At 44.9% G+C, this 18119-nt stretch overlaps 1 protein-coding gene across 2 annotated transcripts in view; it reads right to left on the bottom strand.

Annotated features, from left to right (window-relative positions):
- The window catches only part of lrp2a (low density lipoprotein receptor-related protein 2a), a 46565-nt gene that overhangs the window by 1760 nt on the left and 26686 nt on the right, over positions 1-18119 (bottom strand). The window contains exons 42-80 of one of the 2 annotated variants that reach the window (XM_086123354.1): positions 17903-18061; positions 17396-17685; positions 17113-17313; positions 16914-16940; positions 16790-16825; positions 16467-16709; positions 16005-16130; positions 15162-15281; positions 14242-14373; positions 13815-14016; positions 13439-13734; positions 11927-12593; positions 11113-11283; positions 10815-11038; positions 10482-10659; positions 10173-10369; positions 9841-10086; positions 9641-9769; positions 7741-7860; positions 6844-6960; positions 6295-6411; positions 5699-5836; positions 5500-5622; positions 5290-5418; positions 4880-5011; positions 4559-4690; positions 4327-4470; positions 4082-4247; positions 3879-4007; positions 3580-3803; positions 3303-3482; positions 2812-2931; positions 2568-2658; positions 2423-2490; positions 2097-2214; positions 1888-2008; positions 1364-1474; positions 891-998; positions 49-120 (exon numbers count right to left, since the gene is read on the bottom strand). In XM_086123354.1, the coding sequence (XP_085979480.1) occupies positions 49-120; positions 891-998; positions 1364-1474; positions 1888-2008; positions 2097-2214; positions 2423-2490; positions 2568-2658; positions 2812-2931; positions 3303-3482; positions 3580-3803; positions 3879-4007; positions 4082-4247; positions 4327-4470; positions 4559-4690; positions 4880-5011; positions 5290-5418; positions 5500-5622; positions 5699-5836; positions 6295-6411; positions 6844-6960; positions 7741-7860; positions 9641-9769; positions 9841-10086; positions 10173-10369; positions 10482-10659; positions 10815-11038; positions 11113-11283; positions 11927-12593; positions 13439-13734; positions 13815-14016; positions 14242-14373; positions 15162-15281; positions 16005-16130; positions 16467-16709; positions 16790-16825; positions 16914-16940; positions 17113-17313; positions 17396-17685; positions 17903-18061 (6304 nt within the window). The remainder of the gene's footprint in view (positions 1-48; positions 121-890; positions 999-1363; positions 1475-1887; positions 2009-2096; positions 2215-2422; positions 2491-2567; positions 2659-2811; positions 2932-3302; positions 3483-3579; positions 3804-3878; positions 4008-4081; positions 4248-4326; positions 4471-4558; positions 4691-4879; positions 5012-5289; positions 5419-5499; positions 5623-5698; positions 5837-6294; positions 6412-6843; positions 6961-7740; positions 7861-9640; positions 9770-9840; positions 10087-10172; positions 10370-10481; positions 10660-10814; positions 11039-11112; positions 11284-11926; positions 12594-13438; positions 13735-13814; positions 14017-14241; positions 14374-15161; positions 15282-16004; positions 16131-16466; positions 16710-16789; positions 16826-16913; positions 16941-17112; positions 17314-17395; positions 17686-17902; positions 18062-18119) is intronic. The other variant, XM_086123355.1, reaches the window with a different exon arrangement.

Raw genomic sequence — 18119 nt, 5'->3', positions numbered from 1 at the left:
CTTACTTTTCTAACTGATTCTTTCAGTTCAAAATCGAGCCTAACTCACCTTGGAGTAGGACTGGTTTTCAAATGGACTGCTGGGCTTGAGTTTGCGCTTGAATAAGCTCCACGTTGACTCCTTATAGAAAAGTTACACTCATCACACATTAATTGACGTATTTTGTACATACAGTGTTTGTATACTATCACTGCAAAAAAATGCATTTAAAAAACAAAACAAAATGTAATGATATGAAGATTTGAGTTCTTAAAAATAGTAAACATAGCCAGCCTCAGAAAACGTCATCAATATTGTGAAACTGGCGTATTGACACCAAATATACAGATGGAAGTATGGGGTACACTGTTCTCCCAACAATTCACAGAACCTGCCTTACATTCTTTGCTAAAGTATTCCTATTGTTGTTTTTGGTGCCACTTTATGGCATGTTGGTGCCAAAAACTATATTGGAGTTAGCTGAGAAACTTCCTTTAGACAAAACTAGGGCTTTGAAGCATTCTTTTGGCATCAGGAGGACAAGGAATGATGCTCAAGTGAGTTGTGGAGCTTCAGTTAGACAAAAGTAGTGTGTTGCCACCATCTTGTGGTGTCTGGTGCCAATGAAATATGTTGAAGTGAGGAGCTTCATTTGGACACTCACTTAGGCTTTCCTGAAATCATGTGGCATCCATAGGCAATTCTCAACCTTTTGCGAAGGCCTTTAATTACCGTTAAAGCAGATTGTTGGTATTTTCGGGAAGGATAAGGTGTCTGTCCCCCTGACGATAGCGGGGAAGATTATATTCCTTATTTTAAGATAGATTTATTCGTAATAATGATAATGCAAAATTATACAATACACAAAAATTAGGCCTAGTCTTGATAATCAAGTATAAGAAGAGACTGACTTCAACAGGTTTGGTCGACGTGTTTACAAGGCCCCCGCTCAGCTCTGTGTGATACACCGGGTTCACAAAGTTGTTCTGTAATTTCTCGCCACTCAAGTTTACGGTCACCTGTTCATGAGCGAAAAAACAACAAAAAAAGTGAAATGTTAGTTTTGTGTACACGTCTGAAGAGCAAATAAATAATTGCTGGGCCATTAGAAAGGTTTTTAAAAATATCTAAGTGGAAATGAGATTTGTCAACTATTCCTATTGACTGTTCTCAAAACAATTTGATCTATTAGGTTTACTGGGGAAAAAAATTTGCATCAATGATTGTTATGAAAATAATGTCGCCTAAGTCTTACCCCATGTAAACATTGAAGTTCTGAAACATTCTAAAAACAGCTAATGGCTAAGACTGTATGCTGATGTGCCTTCTGGCCACTCACTTTGTGTGTCAGGCATTTGAAGACGTTTGAGGTGCGCTTGTGTACCTGCGAGGCATGGATGACTGCTGGGTCAGCGGCCATGGCGGCTGTGTTAGCATACAACGGATTCTCAAAGGTGACAGGATGCCTCGCCACTTCCATGGCAAAATGATCATCCTATGGTGACATTGGACTACCATGAATAAAAAGAAATAATTCATTCCCACACACATAGTCAACATTTTTTTTCCTTAAAGGGGACAAACAGTAGGGCTAATTTACAAAGTAACCGCCCCCGCACTGAGCTTTTCCACCCATGACTTAAGACGGCTAGGCTGTGTGAAGATTCAGAGCCAACACTAAATCACAAAGAACTACCATCTTTCCCCTACTGGTATTTCTCCTTTGTTATCATGTCAAACGCAAAAGGTAAGCAGAGCTGCATTAAGTTTTACCGGATGAAAAGATTAGCATTAGCTTCTGGTGAGCGGCACACAAGTGATTGATGAGTGAAAATGCTTCGATGGTCTTTATACATGCTGGCTTTTTCTCGGCAACTTCTAGTCTCTGTTCCTGCAGGTAGAACTCACCATCTGCATGGCGGTATCGATGAAGGACACTCCAATGCGCGTTGGTCCGAGGTCCACGTTATCACCTGAGTGGAACATCACTCCATTCCCCGTGTCGCTAGATTTCACCAGACTGCTAAGGCTAAGAAAACATAATTATTTTGTTAATTTAAGACTCTTTGGAAAGCATCAGTTGCACCACTTGAACAGGATGGCAAAATCTAAGCTACCTAGGCAACTTGGGCATAGAAAGGATGAAGGAGCCAGTTCGTTTGTAGTTGAGGAAGACCCCGACTGCCAAAGCTCCAGTAATGATGATGATGATGACTGCGAGTAGAACTGCCACAGCTTGAGACAGAAAGAATATGATTACAATCTAATGCGCTCGGTATAAATAACCCATTATTGGTTCTGCCCCTTTTAGACCCGACACCGGGGTTAGCTATTTCCACCCAATTTGGGTTACTTTGAACCCAGCAGTTTTAAGTATATGTGAGTGCATCATCTGTGAGTCAGTTCTATTATTGGATCTCGCTGGTTAATGATGCCGTAGTACCTGTTCCTGTGGGAGCGCTTCGAGACTTGCCCATTTCGCAGTAGCTGCCCAAATAACCGTGAGGACATCTTTGCAAGAGACAGAATGATGAAATACCGGGTGAACTTTGATGGACTGCGATGAAACATCGAGCAACGACACTCACTTGCACTTGGGCAGACCTCCTTCGTCAGTGTAGCAGGTCCCACCATTCATGCATCTGCATGCAAGAGGCATTGCGACCGGTGCCTCAATGGCTGCAGAAGAAGAAGTAGCCGGGCAAAAATAAAATCAAGCAAAAATAAAACAAATTCCGAACCAAATCAAACCACACGGAGAGCAGCCAAACACGTGATGACAGACAGAAGCGGGGGCAAAGACAGCACACATGCAGTCAGGCTGTGGTGTACCTGCATCACATTCGCCCGAGTCGAAATTCAGCGCAGAGGAACCTTGAGGGCAGGCACAAGTGTAACCACCTGGCCGGAGGAGACACAGGTGACTGCAAACATTCTTGCAAGGGTTGGGCACTGATGAGAGCAAAGCAGAATCACGCCAATGAGACAACTGATGTTAAATAATCAGTTTGTCTGAATTTCTGGCTTGTGTGCTACAAGTGTTTCATCGCCACTGTCACGTCCTGGTCAACAGGTCCACTAATCTTCCAAAAATGCCATTATATCTTCGCTATTACATTTTCTTTCTTGTGTGGCACAGATTGGTAAGTCTCTCAAATATGTACATTCATTTGCACGTGTACTACTAATTCAACGTGTACCTTTCAGATGTTGTTACAATACACCCAATACAATTAGCAAACAACTTTCAGTGTAAGCATAAAAGTTCCTTTTAGGAGAATCGAGAGCATTGTTTTTTCTTACTTGTGTGATTAACTACTGACCTGAGTGGTTGTGTCGGTGCTCCTGGTAAATGCGAACCTGAGTCAGCCAGGGGTTGATAGTTAACACTTTGACTTTGTTTCCTTTCCCAAATTTATTAGTCCTCCACACTTCCCCTTTCTCCTTTGTTGTCCAGTACACGTGGCCCTCAAACAGGTCCAGACTGTATGGATTCCCAATATCTGAAACCATGGACACAATACCACAATACCATCAGTATGCATTCTTGTCATGTCTCATCGAGACCAAATGTCTGGGACCATAACGCATGGCTCTGACCTCCTGATATGATGATCTTCCTGTCTGTGCCATCAGGCTTCATGGACCCAATGACGTTTTCTTTGGAGTCACACCAGTAAATCCTGTGTGCATTCAGATAGTCGAGAGCCAGACCAGTAGGCCAGCCCAAGTCTTCTTCACTGACCAGCACCTGCCTGCTTTGGCCATCCATCCATCCGGACTCGATTTTGGGTTTCCTACCCCAGTCTGTCCAATACATTGTTCTGCCAGGACCACATTACAGTGATCAATCTTTATACAACACATCGTACAATTGAATCCAAGTCAAGCAACCATACCCAAGTGCGGGATTGACGACGATAGCAGCGGGCTGGTCGAGGTCAGTGTGGACCAACCACTTCCTGTAACGCCCATCTAGTTTGGCCACTTCAATGCGATTGGTGCCAGCGTCAGTCCAGTAGATATGCCTGCAAACAAAGGTGGACGTTTGAAACAATGGCCAACGGGGCCAAAAAGGAAAACACCAAACAAGCTGAATTACCCGCCAACCCAATCTACAGCGATGCCGTTGGGATTGGCCACATATTTCAGGTTGAGGTCCATGTCTCTGACCGGGTTGCTGCCGTGATCATTGAAGGTGGTCATATAGGCCCGTTTGATGGAGCCAAACTCTGACCCTCGACCCACAACTGTCCAGTACACAACACCTAAAACAAGAAAGCGATCATGTCGGCAATTCTTTTTGTTGCTACAGACAAACAAAACCAAAAAAAAGTATATCCTTACTAAGGCCTTGTTTGTCTGGATCCCACAAGTAGTCCAGAGCTTGGATATGCTCGGCATTGTCCACATAGTCTGAATACTGCTCCGATGAAAGATTGAAACGGCGGATACGGACGTTATCCGGCAGGAGAAGTACTGGTGGGTTTCCTTTTATGATATAGAACAATATATTTTTAGAAATACGGTGCAACCCTCAAATGAAGTTAAATTGTGTCTTTGCAGAGCCGTTTCTTACCTTGGGCGGCGCAATGGGTCCCACGCGGCTCGCTAAAGGAGACAAAGCCCTCAGCGCAGAAACACTCGTAGCTTCCCTTTGTGTTCTTGCACTCTTGCGGACAAATGCCGTACACCTCACACTCGTTGATATCTTTTTTATTTTCCCCCAAACAGACAAAGTTGAGCATGAACATAAAAAGTATTGGGACCATGTTGGTGGCGACTCAAAATAAAACATCTGCTTTCAACAATTAGCACAATTTCAAATGTTTGAAAACATGTATGACAATGTTTGACTCTCTCTATCAACGTTTGGTTAGAAGGAACCGGATGCTGATACCTTCACAGGTGTGTCTTTCGCCGCTTTTGGCCCGGTAGCCTGGCATGCAGGAGCACAGGAAGCCTCCGTCGGTCAGGTCAGTACAGTTGTGTTCACATATGTGGGCACTGCAAGAGTGCGTGCTCTCATGGTCTGATAGGGAAGCATGCAATAATGTGTTGAGCGTTTACTGCAGCTCGAAACAAGAAAACAAGAATCGAAATATGTAGCGAGTAACTAATTGTCAGTGGCTAAACAAAGTCATGCTCAATACGTTAGGTTGGCCTTTCCCAATTTGCCGGATGCATTTACACAAATAAGATCAATCGATGGAGGTTCTAGTTCACGAATAAAAAAAGTCTTTTTCATTCATTTTTTAGGGAATATTCAATGACAACCAGGGCTGAGTCGCGGTCGGAGTCGTTACGTACGGCAGCCGAGTTCATCCGACTGGTCCCCGCAGTCGTCATAATCATCACAGGCGTACTGAAGAGGAACGCACTGTCGATTACTGCATTTGTACTCCTCGTCAGCGCAGGGTCCGTGTGTGGGGCTTTGGCCTGGACGGACAGAAACATCACATTCTAGGATTAATAGAGACGCACGCAAAAAAGGAATGAATGCTTTCAAAGTCCACTCACAGTTTTCTTGTCTCTCATCCGAGCCGTCGCCGCAGTCGTCCACCGAGTTGCACAGCTCGTGGCTGTAGATGCAACGGTTGTTATCGCAGCGGAAACGGAACTCTGTCTCACACTTGACTGTCACTGCGGGTACAAAGTTGACAATGACACGAGACAAGTTTGGAAACGGATGGACTCCCTGCGCATGCGTTCTTCTTACAGCAGAGGTGAAGCTCCTCGTCGGAATTGTCCCCACAGTCGTCGTCTCCGTCGCACTTCCAGTGAGGCTGCACGCAGACGTGGTTCTTGCACTCAAACAGGAAGTGGGGGCAGTGGGTGCCGTTTGGGAAGCGTGGCGCTAAAAGTCAGGAACACAACGTTGAAAACTCAAATCGAAAATTGATCAAGCATAAAATTGAATCTCAGTATGTTGCATTTAAACTACTCTGACCAATATGTTTTATTCAAAAAGTTACTAAATGTAACAAAGTAAATGTAGCGCATTGCTACCTAGCTGATCTGTGAAATTAATTCAAAATAGCACGGCTATCGCTGTAATCTAATATAAACAAATAAATACAGTATAGATATAAAAAATATATAAAAATAAATATATATAAAAATATACCTAACATGAACCTCTATTGTGCCAAACAGTAGCAACTATAGAACTATAGAATTGGCTTCTGGTATGTGCGCTATGTGCGGCCACACACTGTTTGGGGAGGAGCACCGCCATGTTAAAATGCACCAAAATCATCCCCCCACCAAAACATGTTTGCAATCAAAAGCAAGCATCAAAATGTCCAAACTCACGACACGTCGACTCATCCGTGTAGTCCACGCAGTCGGCGTTGCCGTCACATTTGAAGCGGTCGGCGATGCAATGTCCGCTTCCACATTGGAAGTAGCCAGGGTGGCACGTCCGTAGCTCTGCAACACATACGCATTGCTGGATCACTTCGTTACACGTACAAACATTGTGGCCATTACGATTCTATTGTGAATGCAAGACAATTCATTGGCAACATATACATGAAATAGCTGAACTGGAAATGATTGGAAATGAATGACTTTTAAAGAACTTTACATAATTTTTTTCCCCCCTCGAAATAACTTGTTGTTATGTACCTGCTTATATTCTATAATCAAGTCTTAGTGTGACATACTCAGCTATTGTCCCCCCTACTCCACCAGTCAGTGTACGCACGGAAGCTTTCATTCTGTCTGAATAAAAGATGACAGGTGGTCCCGTCTGTCTGCTCTGCTCAAAAATGCCCGTTTTATTGCGTCTTGGCACGGTGGTCCACAGTTACTCGCAAACAGCCAGACCCCCCCCAGCCAAAACAAAGAGCCTCCACCCACCACAGTCCCTTTCATCCGAGTTGTCTTCACAGTCGTTGTCATGGTCACAGACCCAACGGTCGGGAATGCAGTGCAGATTATCGCAGCGAAACTCGCTCTCGGTGCACGCGCGTGGCGCTGAGGAGGGGGAAAAGGAAGATATTTCTTGATTTTCACAAATTCCATCATCTGAGACACATTTATCAAGAGCCAAGGAACACATTAACATGCTTCCAAGGTCTCTGTATTATTTTACTCCTTATAATGACCCCAAGAAAAACACCTCGGCCTCTGTAAGTTCAGCAGCATCAGCGAGGCTCCAAATCGGGTTTCCTCCTTATTAAGCAGCACCTTCTCAGGCATGATTTAATTCGGTAATGGTCAAAGGTGACAGACTCCCTATCTCCTGAGGACAGACTGTTTCTCAAGCTGCTGATAAGCTCGCTTGTCTCCTCTTACGGCAGCCAGCTGTCAGCAGAAGTGTGAAGCCTCTTGCAAAAAAAAAAATAATAATAATCAAAATCATCCTTGATAAAAGCATGGCAGAAGATTTATTTGCCTTTGGTGCTCTATTTTCATACACAATGATCAGTAACAGTGAGACGGAGGCAGAGGTTCTTAAAATTCTGACAACTAGTGCCAACTTAAAAAATACGTGGCTATGGAGGGTTTTATTCCTAGAACGTATAAGCCGAATATTATTGTAAGTCACTGTGACATTATGCAGTTTGATTTATTTCAGCTCTGTTGAATATGGGAAAATAATAAAAAAATATATTAAAACAATTTTTCAATTCACCTCAAATCCCAGGATTTAAGGTAAGTATGAAATTGTAATTTACGAATTTCCCCACAAGATAGAGCAATTACACGCACACACACAAGCACACACACACTCAAAGTGTGGTGAGGACTCACTGCAGCTGCGTTCATCAGAATTGTCCCCACAGTCGTCGTCGCCGTCACAACGCCACCTGAGCGGGATGCACCGATGGTTGTCACACTGAAAGTCGCCGCTGGCGTCGCAGGTCATCTCATCTAAAAAGAGAAGCGAAGGTGAAACCTTTCTTAATAAGTTGGCTCCCGTGGACAATGGCTTGATTTTTCATGGTTTTGAAAATGAATAATAATTATAGATTTATTTTTATCAACGTAAGATGTAATTAGTTCGTTTTCTTTCTATTTTTTTAAAGCATTTTTGTTTTTAGTTTATTTCATTGACGAAAATGTTTTTTTCAGTTTTAGTTGTTCCGTTAGTGTTCATTAACTATAACAACCTTGGTCTAGGTATGAAGTGCTGCTGAGCGCACATTTGTTTTCCTAAGATCCATTACAGTTAGTTCCCCCGTAAAACTCATTCTTCTTGAGTACACTACCTTCAATACCCAATTTAAATGACGGATTGAGCACTGACATTCCACTCTCAGTATTTGGGCACACACTGAGCTCTTAGCACCGCGTTCATAACGTCAACGTCGGGGGTCCTGAGTAAAGCTGAAAGTTTGAAATGAAAGGCATTGCGTTTCTTAATTAAACCACAAAGGGGGGAGTTGAGGAGCGTGTTTGAAACAGATGGGTGGGTGACCTGTATTCCTGCCTCGTGTGTGTATGTGGGCGCGCATGGGGATAAGGCTGCAGGAGGCAAGAAGTCAAGGAAGTGGAGGAGAGCTGGTGTGAGCCGTCTCCACCACACGGTGCTGGGTGTCGAAGATAGAGCGAGTGCTGCCCTCCTCATCCTCCACCTGGCTCATCTGCTGCATTCTTACGGGAAGATTAGCACGGATCTCCCCTCCTGCTCGGGCATGGCACTAATGGAGTGAGGGCCTCTGATAAGAGCCAGGAGGGCCGGCGGGAGTGTGTGTGGAATACAAAGCTCCGTGAGTGAACCCGTGCCCCCCGCGCAAGGGCAGAGCAACAACACACACGTACATATGAAGACCTCGCAAACAGCTCATAAATTTGCTTTCGACTAAGAGTGAGTGCTGATACCCTCTCGTCAACACTATGTCTAATCTTGCATTGGAGGCTGAGGTGCTGGCTAATTGCAGCCCATTTCTTAAACACACACACACAGGATTTTGTGATTTATGGTTCTGTTCGGCTGACCACAATAGTGCTCGGACCTTGATCTGGTTTGTGTGTAGGCGGAAGGCTGACGTAGTGTTAGCTATGTAATTAGTGTGACATCATAGCAGTATAATCCACAAGTTGAGTCCACAAAGAATGTGACACAGCAAACAAATATCTTGTATCTTGCTTTAGGCCCGCTGCACACCCATTGACAATGCTGAAAGCGACTGAATTAGAGAATTGTGAATTAATTATTTTCTGCGACACGCACGCCAGAGAATCCACCCTCGCACATACAGTATAATCCTATGTTTTAATTGCTTTGCCCTGGCTGCAAAGAAAATGGCGAGAGTTGACATGATGTTAGCAATTATAGCCCAATTAATTTACTGCACATTCTGGCTACAGAGACTCTCCACACTTCACTATTTCATCACGGGTTTATAATAAATTATAATATAGAAAAGTATTATTGTAAAATCCAATATAAATAAATATGTTGCTGTCGGGCGGAAACGTATGTCCAGATATGGTCAATGAACGCTTGAACTGTCTGAGAAGTGCTGTAGAACTCCGCCTCTTCCCTCAATCTACGGGAGCCATGCGGCAATATACCGCCTCAAGATTTTAGATGCGGATGTTTTTTTTTCAGTTTTTCTTTTTATAAGACTAGAACAAATTTTAACATAGGGAAGAAAAAAGTCTATCTTGTGGCTAAGAGCGGTTCTGTTGCCTCTGTTGGACTCACCGCAGCCCTGCTCATCACTGTTGTCTCTGCAGTCGTCGTGGCCATTGCATACGGACCAGAGGGGCACACAGCGGTAGTTGGTCTTGCAGTCAAACTCGGTGTGGTTGTCACATCGATACGCTGGGCCCACTTTGTGAGAAAAGTATTCGGACTGTCATACAGGGGCAGCGTATAAAGAAGGAGGGTCAAACTTCACTTACTGCACTCCTCGAGAGGCTCATCGGAGTTGTCCCCACAGTCATCATCAGTGTCACATTTCCAACTTTGGGGGATGCAGCGTCCATTGCGGCATTTGAACTGTCCGGGATGGCACGTCCTGGCGGAACAATGGGAAGGGTCTTCATCGGAGCGGTCGCCGCAGTCATCCTCGCCATCGCACTGCCACGACTCGGGGATGCACTGCTTATTTGTACACTGCCATTGGTGAGGTTCGCACTGGTGTGTCGCTGGAGGGTATCATTGGTGAGGTTTGAATAACACTTGGAAGATGGCAACAATTTTTAAAATGGGAGCTTAACATCGCCCAACTAACCACACAAGACGGGGTCTTCATCTGAGCCATCGTGGCAGTCCCGCTTGCCATTGCACAGGAAGTGCGGACTCGTGCAGTTGCCGTCATTGCACTGAAACTGTCCGAGCCTGCAGTGGCGTGCGGGGCAGGTCGAGGGTTCGTCCGAGCCGTCTCTGCAGTCTCTCTGACCGTCACACTTCCACCAGATCGGAATACACCTGTTGATGATGCAACATTGGCAACATTTTAAGGCCTTTCGGAGAACTTGTTCGGAGGCATGATGTCAGGGAAGGTCGTGGGACTCTAAAACGTGCCACATGAAAGACAAACCGTTCATTGTTGGCGCATCTGTACTGAGTGCTGGTGCACATGGGAAGGCATCTGGTCACTCCTCCTATTTGCATTGCCAGGAAGTGGTCAGGACACTCACACGTGTGTTCCTGCCCCCCGTGACGGATGAGGCACAGGTGAGTGCAGCCACCATTGTTCACAGCACAGGGATTGTTTACTACCGGAGGAAGAAGCGAGAAGAGGTCCAAACAGTCTCATTTTACAATAGCTAGACAAACACAAAACCGGTATTGTGAGGCCGGAAATCTAAACCCCCACTTAAATCAAAGTCAATAACCACACAGGGGTGAGAGAAGTCACAGCTGAACTCACCAATGGGCTGCCTGTAAGGATGGCACACGTGAATATCAAAGGGTCTGTGTGTGGTGTTGACCAGAACCTGGCGACCAGAACCATCATATTTGTTGCCTTTTTCCACCGTTCGTGTGTTCCAGTCCGTCCAGTAGACTGTGTCCTCGAACACGGTCAAGGCAAACGGATGAGGCAGAACTCCGTTGTACACCGTGTGTCTGTGGTGACCATCCAGGTCCGAGTACCTGAAACATTGAGACGGATGGAAGTTGCAAGGCTCCAAGTTTCAAATTCAAGGGACAAGAGAATCTGGACTCACTCAATGTAGTTCAAATGTGCGTCGGACCAGTAGAGCTTGTCATTTGTGTAGTCTATGGTGAGCCCATTGGGCCACTCTATCTTCGTGGTGATAATTGCCACTTTGTTGGTTCCGTCCATTCCAACTCGGCCGATGAAGGCTTTGTCACCCCAGTCGGTCCAGTAAACGTACCTAACAAGAGGAAAAATCTGAATCAGAACTCAAATCGGATAAGCACAATCAAGCCATGGGACGTATGTGTCTGAGATAGGGCGAGCATATCTTGAGAGTGTTTTCACATTTTGATTCCACATTAGAGAAGCAGCGAGTGAAGACTGGAAGACTGAAGTGGTGCTGACTGCTCACACTCTGGCTAGCTTGAAATAATACCTTGTCATCATTCATTTATATTGCAATGGTTTAAGGGGGTCGGGGGGTATGCAATGCCCTCCACCCCCATCCCATTTTTCATAATTGCTCAGCCATTATCACTTGACAGCAGTGCATGATAAACACGCCCTGTGGGGTAAAAACAGCCGAACTATGGCGGCTCTAATTTTAGATACCATACAAGAAATTTGTTTAGTGTTTAGTTTGACAGTAAAATGGGAGTAGCAATAAAAGGCCCCTTTTTTGAGGAATTGTTCACGAATTCACAAGAAATTGCTTCGTGTTGTGTTGAAGTGTACGTCAAAGTCAAATAAAAAGGTCTGCACGGCAACTTGTGAGTTGGCTCACGTGTATCTCTCTGTACCACTGCCCTAGTAAACTTCACAACCAGCTCATTTAAGCCAATCCATTCGTCAGACTCAATAATGACATTTCTTCGACTCACCCTTGTTTGGGATGCAATACGATGGCTCTGGGGTTCTCAAAGCAGTAAGTGTTATTAGCATCGACACAGTGTTCAGCTAGTTTTTTCACAAATCGACCGTCCAGTTCAGATACTTTGAGGCAATCCATGAAACTATCCACCCAGTAGAGTTTCCTTGCGATCCAGTCGATTGCAAGGCCCTCCCCGTGCAGAACTCCGTTGACCACCACTTCTCTGTTGCTCCCGTTGAAGGACATCCTCTCAATCACTCTGCGGCTCACATCGATCCAATATAAGCGCTTGTCCACGCGGTCAAAGTCCATGGCCACCACACTGTTCAGACCCTGGAGTATCAGTGAGTAGGCCTGCCCGTCCGTGGACAGGTTCCTGAGGTAGTAACGGTTGCTGAAGATGAGGTAAGGCGAGATGTCGCTGTTCTGGCGGCACCTGCGCCCGTCCGGCTCTCGGAGGAACCCCGGGGCGCATTTGCAGAGGTACGAGCCCACCGTGTTCTCGCACACCTGGCTGCACACGCTTGGCGTCTCGGCGCATTCGTTGACGTCGTCGCACGTCGTTCCGTCGGACATGAGGCGATAGCCGGGGCGGCAGGTGCAGATGAAGCTAGTGGGTGTGTCTGAACAGTTGTGGTCGCAGCGATGGACGGATGGGTCTGTGCACTCATTGATACCTGGAATTATACAAGCACCAGAAAAAAATGTTATGCACGACATAGTCAAAATTTAAACGTCTTTAGATATTTTGGTTTTATTTATTCTTTTAAAGGGGAGGTCAATTCTAAAATGTTCTTTATATGGTATATGTTCTATGCGCTCCCACTTGTCTAAAGACAGCATTCTGATTAATAATGTGTTTGTGGAATATGAATTAAGTACCGGTAGTAAAATCCACTCATTTTTATCCCTCTCAGGGGGCGGCCATTTTGCCACTTGCTGTTGACTAAAAATGACGTCACAGTTTCTCAGGGCTCAGGTAATGACAAAATCACGACTCACCTGTTTTCTGAGTTTGGCCATGTGCAAGCTGATTTAATTTGACATTAAACTTTAATTGGGAGGAGCATCAAACAGCTTTTAGCTTCTTTTTCAATAACTAACTGGTTGGCTCACTATTTGGAAAACTGTTTCTTGTTGCGAAATGAGATGAATCGAGTTCACTGCGAGGTTATTCTCGTTAACTAGAACAAACAAAACAAAAATAAAAAACACCAAAAAAAAATCAACTAAAAACAAAAATGCTTTTAAGAAAATGAAAATGAACTGAAACTACATGTTACGTTTATAAAATTAACAAAAACTTTTTTAATTTTCTTTAAAAAAAAAAGTCAAAATGAATAAAAAATATACTCTAATGAAAAATCCCAAACTACTACAACCCTGGTTCACTCCATACATCCCCCCACCAAAATGAACATTAAAAAAATACAGTATATATACTGTATATGGGTAATACCATCAGGATATACAGGGAACATTGTATATCGGACACAAAACAGTAAATCTTCATCACACTTACCGCATCCTTTCTCGTCACTGTTGTCGGAGCAGTCGTCGTCCCGGTTACACACCTGGCTCAGGCGGATACAGTGTCCATTGTCACATTTGAAGTTTCCCGGGGGGCACGTGGGCGGGGGAGTGCGGCACATGTGCTCCAGCTCGTCCGACTCGTCACCGCAGTCGTTGTCCCCGTCGCAGACAAAGTCACGCGACACGCATCGGCCGTTCTGGCAGGTGAACTGGTGCTGTTGGCACGGCTGGTAGGTGCAACCCTGTTCATCGCTGCTGTCGCCGCAGTCGTTTCGCCTGTCGCACCTGATTTGGAACAAGAGAACACGATGAAGTCATCGTGCCAGGCAGGATGCATAACCGCAAAAGCGGTTATTTGGTGTAACCTGTAGGAGCTACGTATGCAGAGGCCGTTGCTGCAAGTGAACTCGTTGATGCCACAGGATCTCCGCGAGCAGTTCTGATGCTCATCCAGCGCATCCGTGCAGTCGGCGTCTCCGTCACACACCCAGTCTTGAGGAATGCACTTGCGCTGAGGCGGTTGGTTGTTTGCACAGGTGAACTCTGCGCTTGAACATGTTCGGTTGGCTGGACACAATCAGAGAGAGCTGATTAAGAAAAGGTTGAACAAGCCACGGCGATGACCCAGGTGTCACAGTCCGAACATTCCTAACTGTATTTCAAAAAACATTCGGCTGTGACCTGACATTTTTTTTATGTGTCTAACGCCAACGTGCAGAAATGTGAGAGTTTGAGTGAGGGGCAAAATGAGTGGAAGAAACTGATACTGATGATAAATAGGATGGTGCATACCACAATTGTGTCGCTGGTCTTCATCGCTCATGTCACCGCAGTCGTTGTCCCCATCACAGATCCAGGACGAGGCAATGCACCTGCCATCATCACAACGGAACTGATCTGCGTTGCAGGTCCTGGCTAACGTGGCTACAAAGACAAAATGTACACCCAAATCAAGATATGTTATCAAAATAACACGTGTGTGTCGAAATATCAATTTTTTTGATACTTTTAATTCATCCTATATACCCCCTCCCCCCAAAAATATATATTAAAAAAATAAGTGTTTGTTTGTTTTTTTAATCTGGGGATATGGAAATCCAAGGGTGCTGAATCAGAACTAGGCAGGGTTTGCCCACTGTGTTAGGTACAGTCTAATATGACCTTGAACAATGTTTTGCTATCTCAAGCAAGATTTGTTTGCTTTTATTTCCTGAAGAGCAGTGATTTTGGAGATGCGAGGATTCTGGACGAAAGCAAGGATATGTTTTTTGTTATTAACACATTTGTCATTCGCCGCTACTCCCATTCATGATAAATTTGGCAATCTGCCGGAGTTAAAAAAAAAACCTGTCAAAATAACCCTAGTAAGTCCACATTCCAATGCATGGCGAGCTATCTAAACAAAAGCCAACGTGAAGCTGTGTAACCCCCACAGGACAAAAGGAGGTTGAAGGGGGTGCGCCACAGTAGAATCCAACACATAATAGGAGGCCTGGCCGACCACCTCGTCAACAAAGAGATACACCGCAAAGACTCACCCTCTCCACTGCATCACTCACCACTTCTTGGATGGGCGGACAGGCACAAACACACAAAACCTGGGGGAGGGGGACGTGATGGTGGTGGTGGTGGTGGTGGTGATGAGTTCAGACACACAAAGCCAGCAAAGGCCATTGGAGCCATTTGGGGTAAAAGAGTTGTGTGACACTCACTGCAGGAGAGGGGTTCATCAGAGCCGTTGGCACAATCGGCCCCTCCGTCACAGTACCAGTGGGCGGGGATGCAGCGGCCGCTGGAACAACGGAACTCGCTCTGGGAACATGTGGATGTAGCTAGGTGGGAAATGTGAAAGATTATGACATCACTCAAACGGCATCACAAATTACATGACAAACACCATGAAGAGTCTGAGAAGCTGCTTGATTTTTGTGCGGTGTAGTTGCACTAAATGCAAATCACATGCAACAGGACAGTCGATCTAAGACAAGGATGGGCAACCAGCGATGCATGCATTGTGGCCCCTCGATTAATTTTCAGAAATTATAAAAAAAAAAAAAAAAAAAGATTCCGTGATCAGTTTTAAATTGACAATAATTTGAAATGCAAGCCTGTGTCCCACATCTGCATAGAGATGCTTTCAGCCATGAAATATTTGAACCAAAGTCGAAACTACAACCAATTGCACAAAGTTCAAGTACACTCAAACAACACAAACAACAGTAATTAATTTTTCCTTCACAAGAACCGTCGACAGTTCATTGAAAATGCATGAGGAGTTATTAAAATTTGTGGCCTGCAAAAATAGGAACATTTCTAACGCGGGTGTTGCAAACGCGTATGATGGCTTGGACAAGTGGGTATTTTTAATTTTGAATGACATGCAGGAACAAACAAAAAAAAAATTTAAATGATGTGACTTGGAAGGGCACAGTCCTATTTGGTCAGCAGGTAGGGCTGATAAAAAAAATGATTCCATCATTTAAGTTGCCCATCGCTGATCTAAGATTTGAAAAATACTGTTAGATGAAAAATGAGTTAGTTGGTGTTCAACTCACCGCAGTGCGTCGGACTCTCGTCACTCATATCTCCACAGTCATTGTCTCCATCGCACAGGTATGAACGTGGGATGCAAATGTTGGTCGACTGACATTTTGTGTGTTCCGGCTGGCAGGTTCTCTCAGCTAAAATGATCAATTTATGGATGACAAAAAAAATGACATGAATGTGCAGAATAAAGTACTCATTTTTGACTGAAATTTCAAGATTGACTTAAAATGCACTACCATAACCTGTACATGTAAACTGGGTGTCCTCCAAACTTTTCAACATCCAACTGTTCGCAGTTTGAACACAACTGAGACAATGAATAGTCTGTTGGACATGTGCATTCAAAAGTTTCAAATTAAGCTCATCGACAGTACAAAGGTTGGAGTGCATTCCTGAAACTTCCCCCAAAAGCTCAAAATCTCTAACTTTTGGAGACTTGTGTGATTTGATAACTATTGTATTTTACTCACGGCAGTTTTGCTCATCTGAGGTGCCGTTGTCATAGCAGTTATTGATGCCGTTGCAAACATAATCCTTGGAAATGCAGCGGCCATTGTTGCAGGCGAACTCTGTGTTGGGGTCGCACTGCCTGAAGAGACAGCCCGCCTCATCGCTGTTGTCGTCGCAGTCGTCGTAGTGGTCGCAGCGGTAGTGGTACGGCACACATCGCCCGTTGCCGCAGGTGAACACCGTGGGGTCACATGTGTGGAAGGCTAAGAAATGGAATGCGGGCTCTGTCAGAGACCTTGCGAGAAACTGCATATAGCACACATTTATCGAATGCGCAGGTTACCTGACAAGGCTACAAACGATGACAGGAACTGAGGGACTGCATGCAAAGATTTGATTGCGATTAGTACTGATTTGTTGCTAGGAGCGTGTTCAAGAATGTCTAATCAAGAAGGATCCATACACACCTACAAAGTCGAAGTCGGACTTGACTCCTAAGAAGCAATTATTTTTACAGCGAAAGAAAAAGCTCGTTAGTAAAAGAAGTAGGACTTTTGACACCACAGCACTGACAGTGAGGTTAATTTCCAGTCACGATCAAATAAGGGAGACAACCAACACAAGGGGGGAAAAAAATGCAAGGTGACAAATTTAAAGACACCCTACCACAGACTCTCTCCAGCTCATCGCTGCCATCGCCGCAGTCATTGTCATTGTCACACATCCACTGGGCACGAATGCAGCGGCCATTCGAGCAGGTAAACTGACCCGTTTGGCACCGAGTCCCATTATCGAGGATGCAGTGCTTATTGTCAGCGAGGTACCAGTGGCCCTCTGATGGACAGTGACACTCAGCTCCATTTGGCCCTAACGTAGTCATATTTTAGGTATTTTTTTTTTCCTGCAATTAATAATTCAACTGGAAAGACAACTAAAACTAGATTCATACCTGGTGTACAGATATGGCTGCAGCCCCCATTAAACTGCTCGCAAGGACTGGTACACTGCTGCTGCTTCCCGCTGGCCAAGACATGGATATCCATCGGGCGAGACGGGAGGTTCTGAATCATTACCATTTGGTCGGAGCCGTCGTGTTTGTTGGCACGGTAGATGCTACGTGTGTTCCAGTCGGTCCAATAAATAAACTGCCCAAACATTGCCATGGCGAACGGGTAGATGGCCGTGCTGACGATGACCTCCCGATTCGATCCGGTGAGGGAGGATCGCTCAATTTTCTGTCTGATGGCGGAGCGAAAATAACAACAATAGCAATACCGGTGAGGAAGGCTTTTAGACACAAAGCATGCAGTGGACTCTTGCAACCCAAATGGGTTTGGAGAAAAAAAACAACAACTTGGAATTGAACCAGAAATTTTAAGGAAAGTATAATGTGCACAATTAAGTTTTAGTTCCAAGAGTCCACTGAAGTACAAAAACTGATTTTGTCGGATCTTACAAGCTGGCATCAGCCCAATACAGCCGCTCCTCTTCATAGTCCAAGCTCAGTCCATTGGGCCACACCAGACTGCTATTCACAATCTCTTTCCGGAAGTTCCCACCTAAGGTAGCCCGCTCGATCTTCGCATGGGTTCCCCAGTCCGTCCAGTACATGTATCTGGCCATCAAGATGGGATTCATAACAAAATATGCAAAAGTTCAACGACCAACATGCT

This window comes from Hippocampus guttulatus, chromosome 11 (assembly GCF_054856545.1).
Source record: "Hippocampus guttulatus isolate MCC_2025c chromosome 11, RoL_Hgut_1.0, whole genome shotgun sequence".
In the NCBI taxonomy this organism is placed as follows: domain Eukaryota; kingdom Metazoa; phylum Chordata; class Actinopteri; order Syngnathiformes; family Syngnathidae; genus Hippocampus; species Hippocampus guttulatus.
Note: the sequence above shows the minus strand (reverse complement) of the source record. Positions and strands in the feature narration are given on the sequence as shown.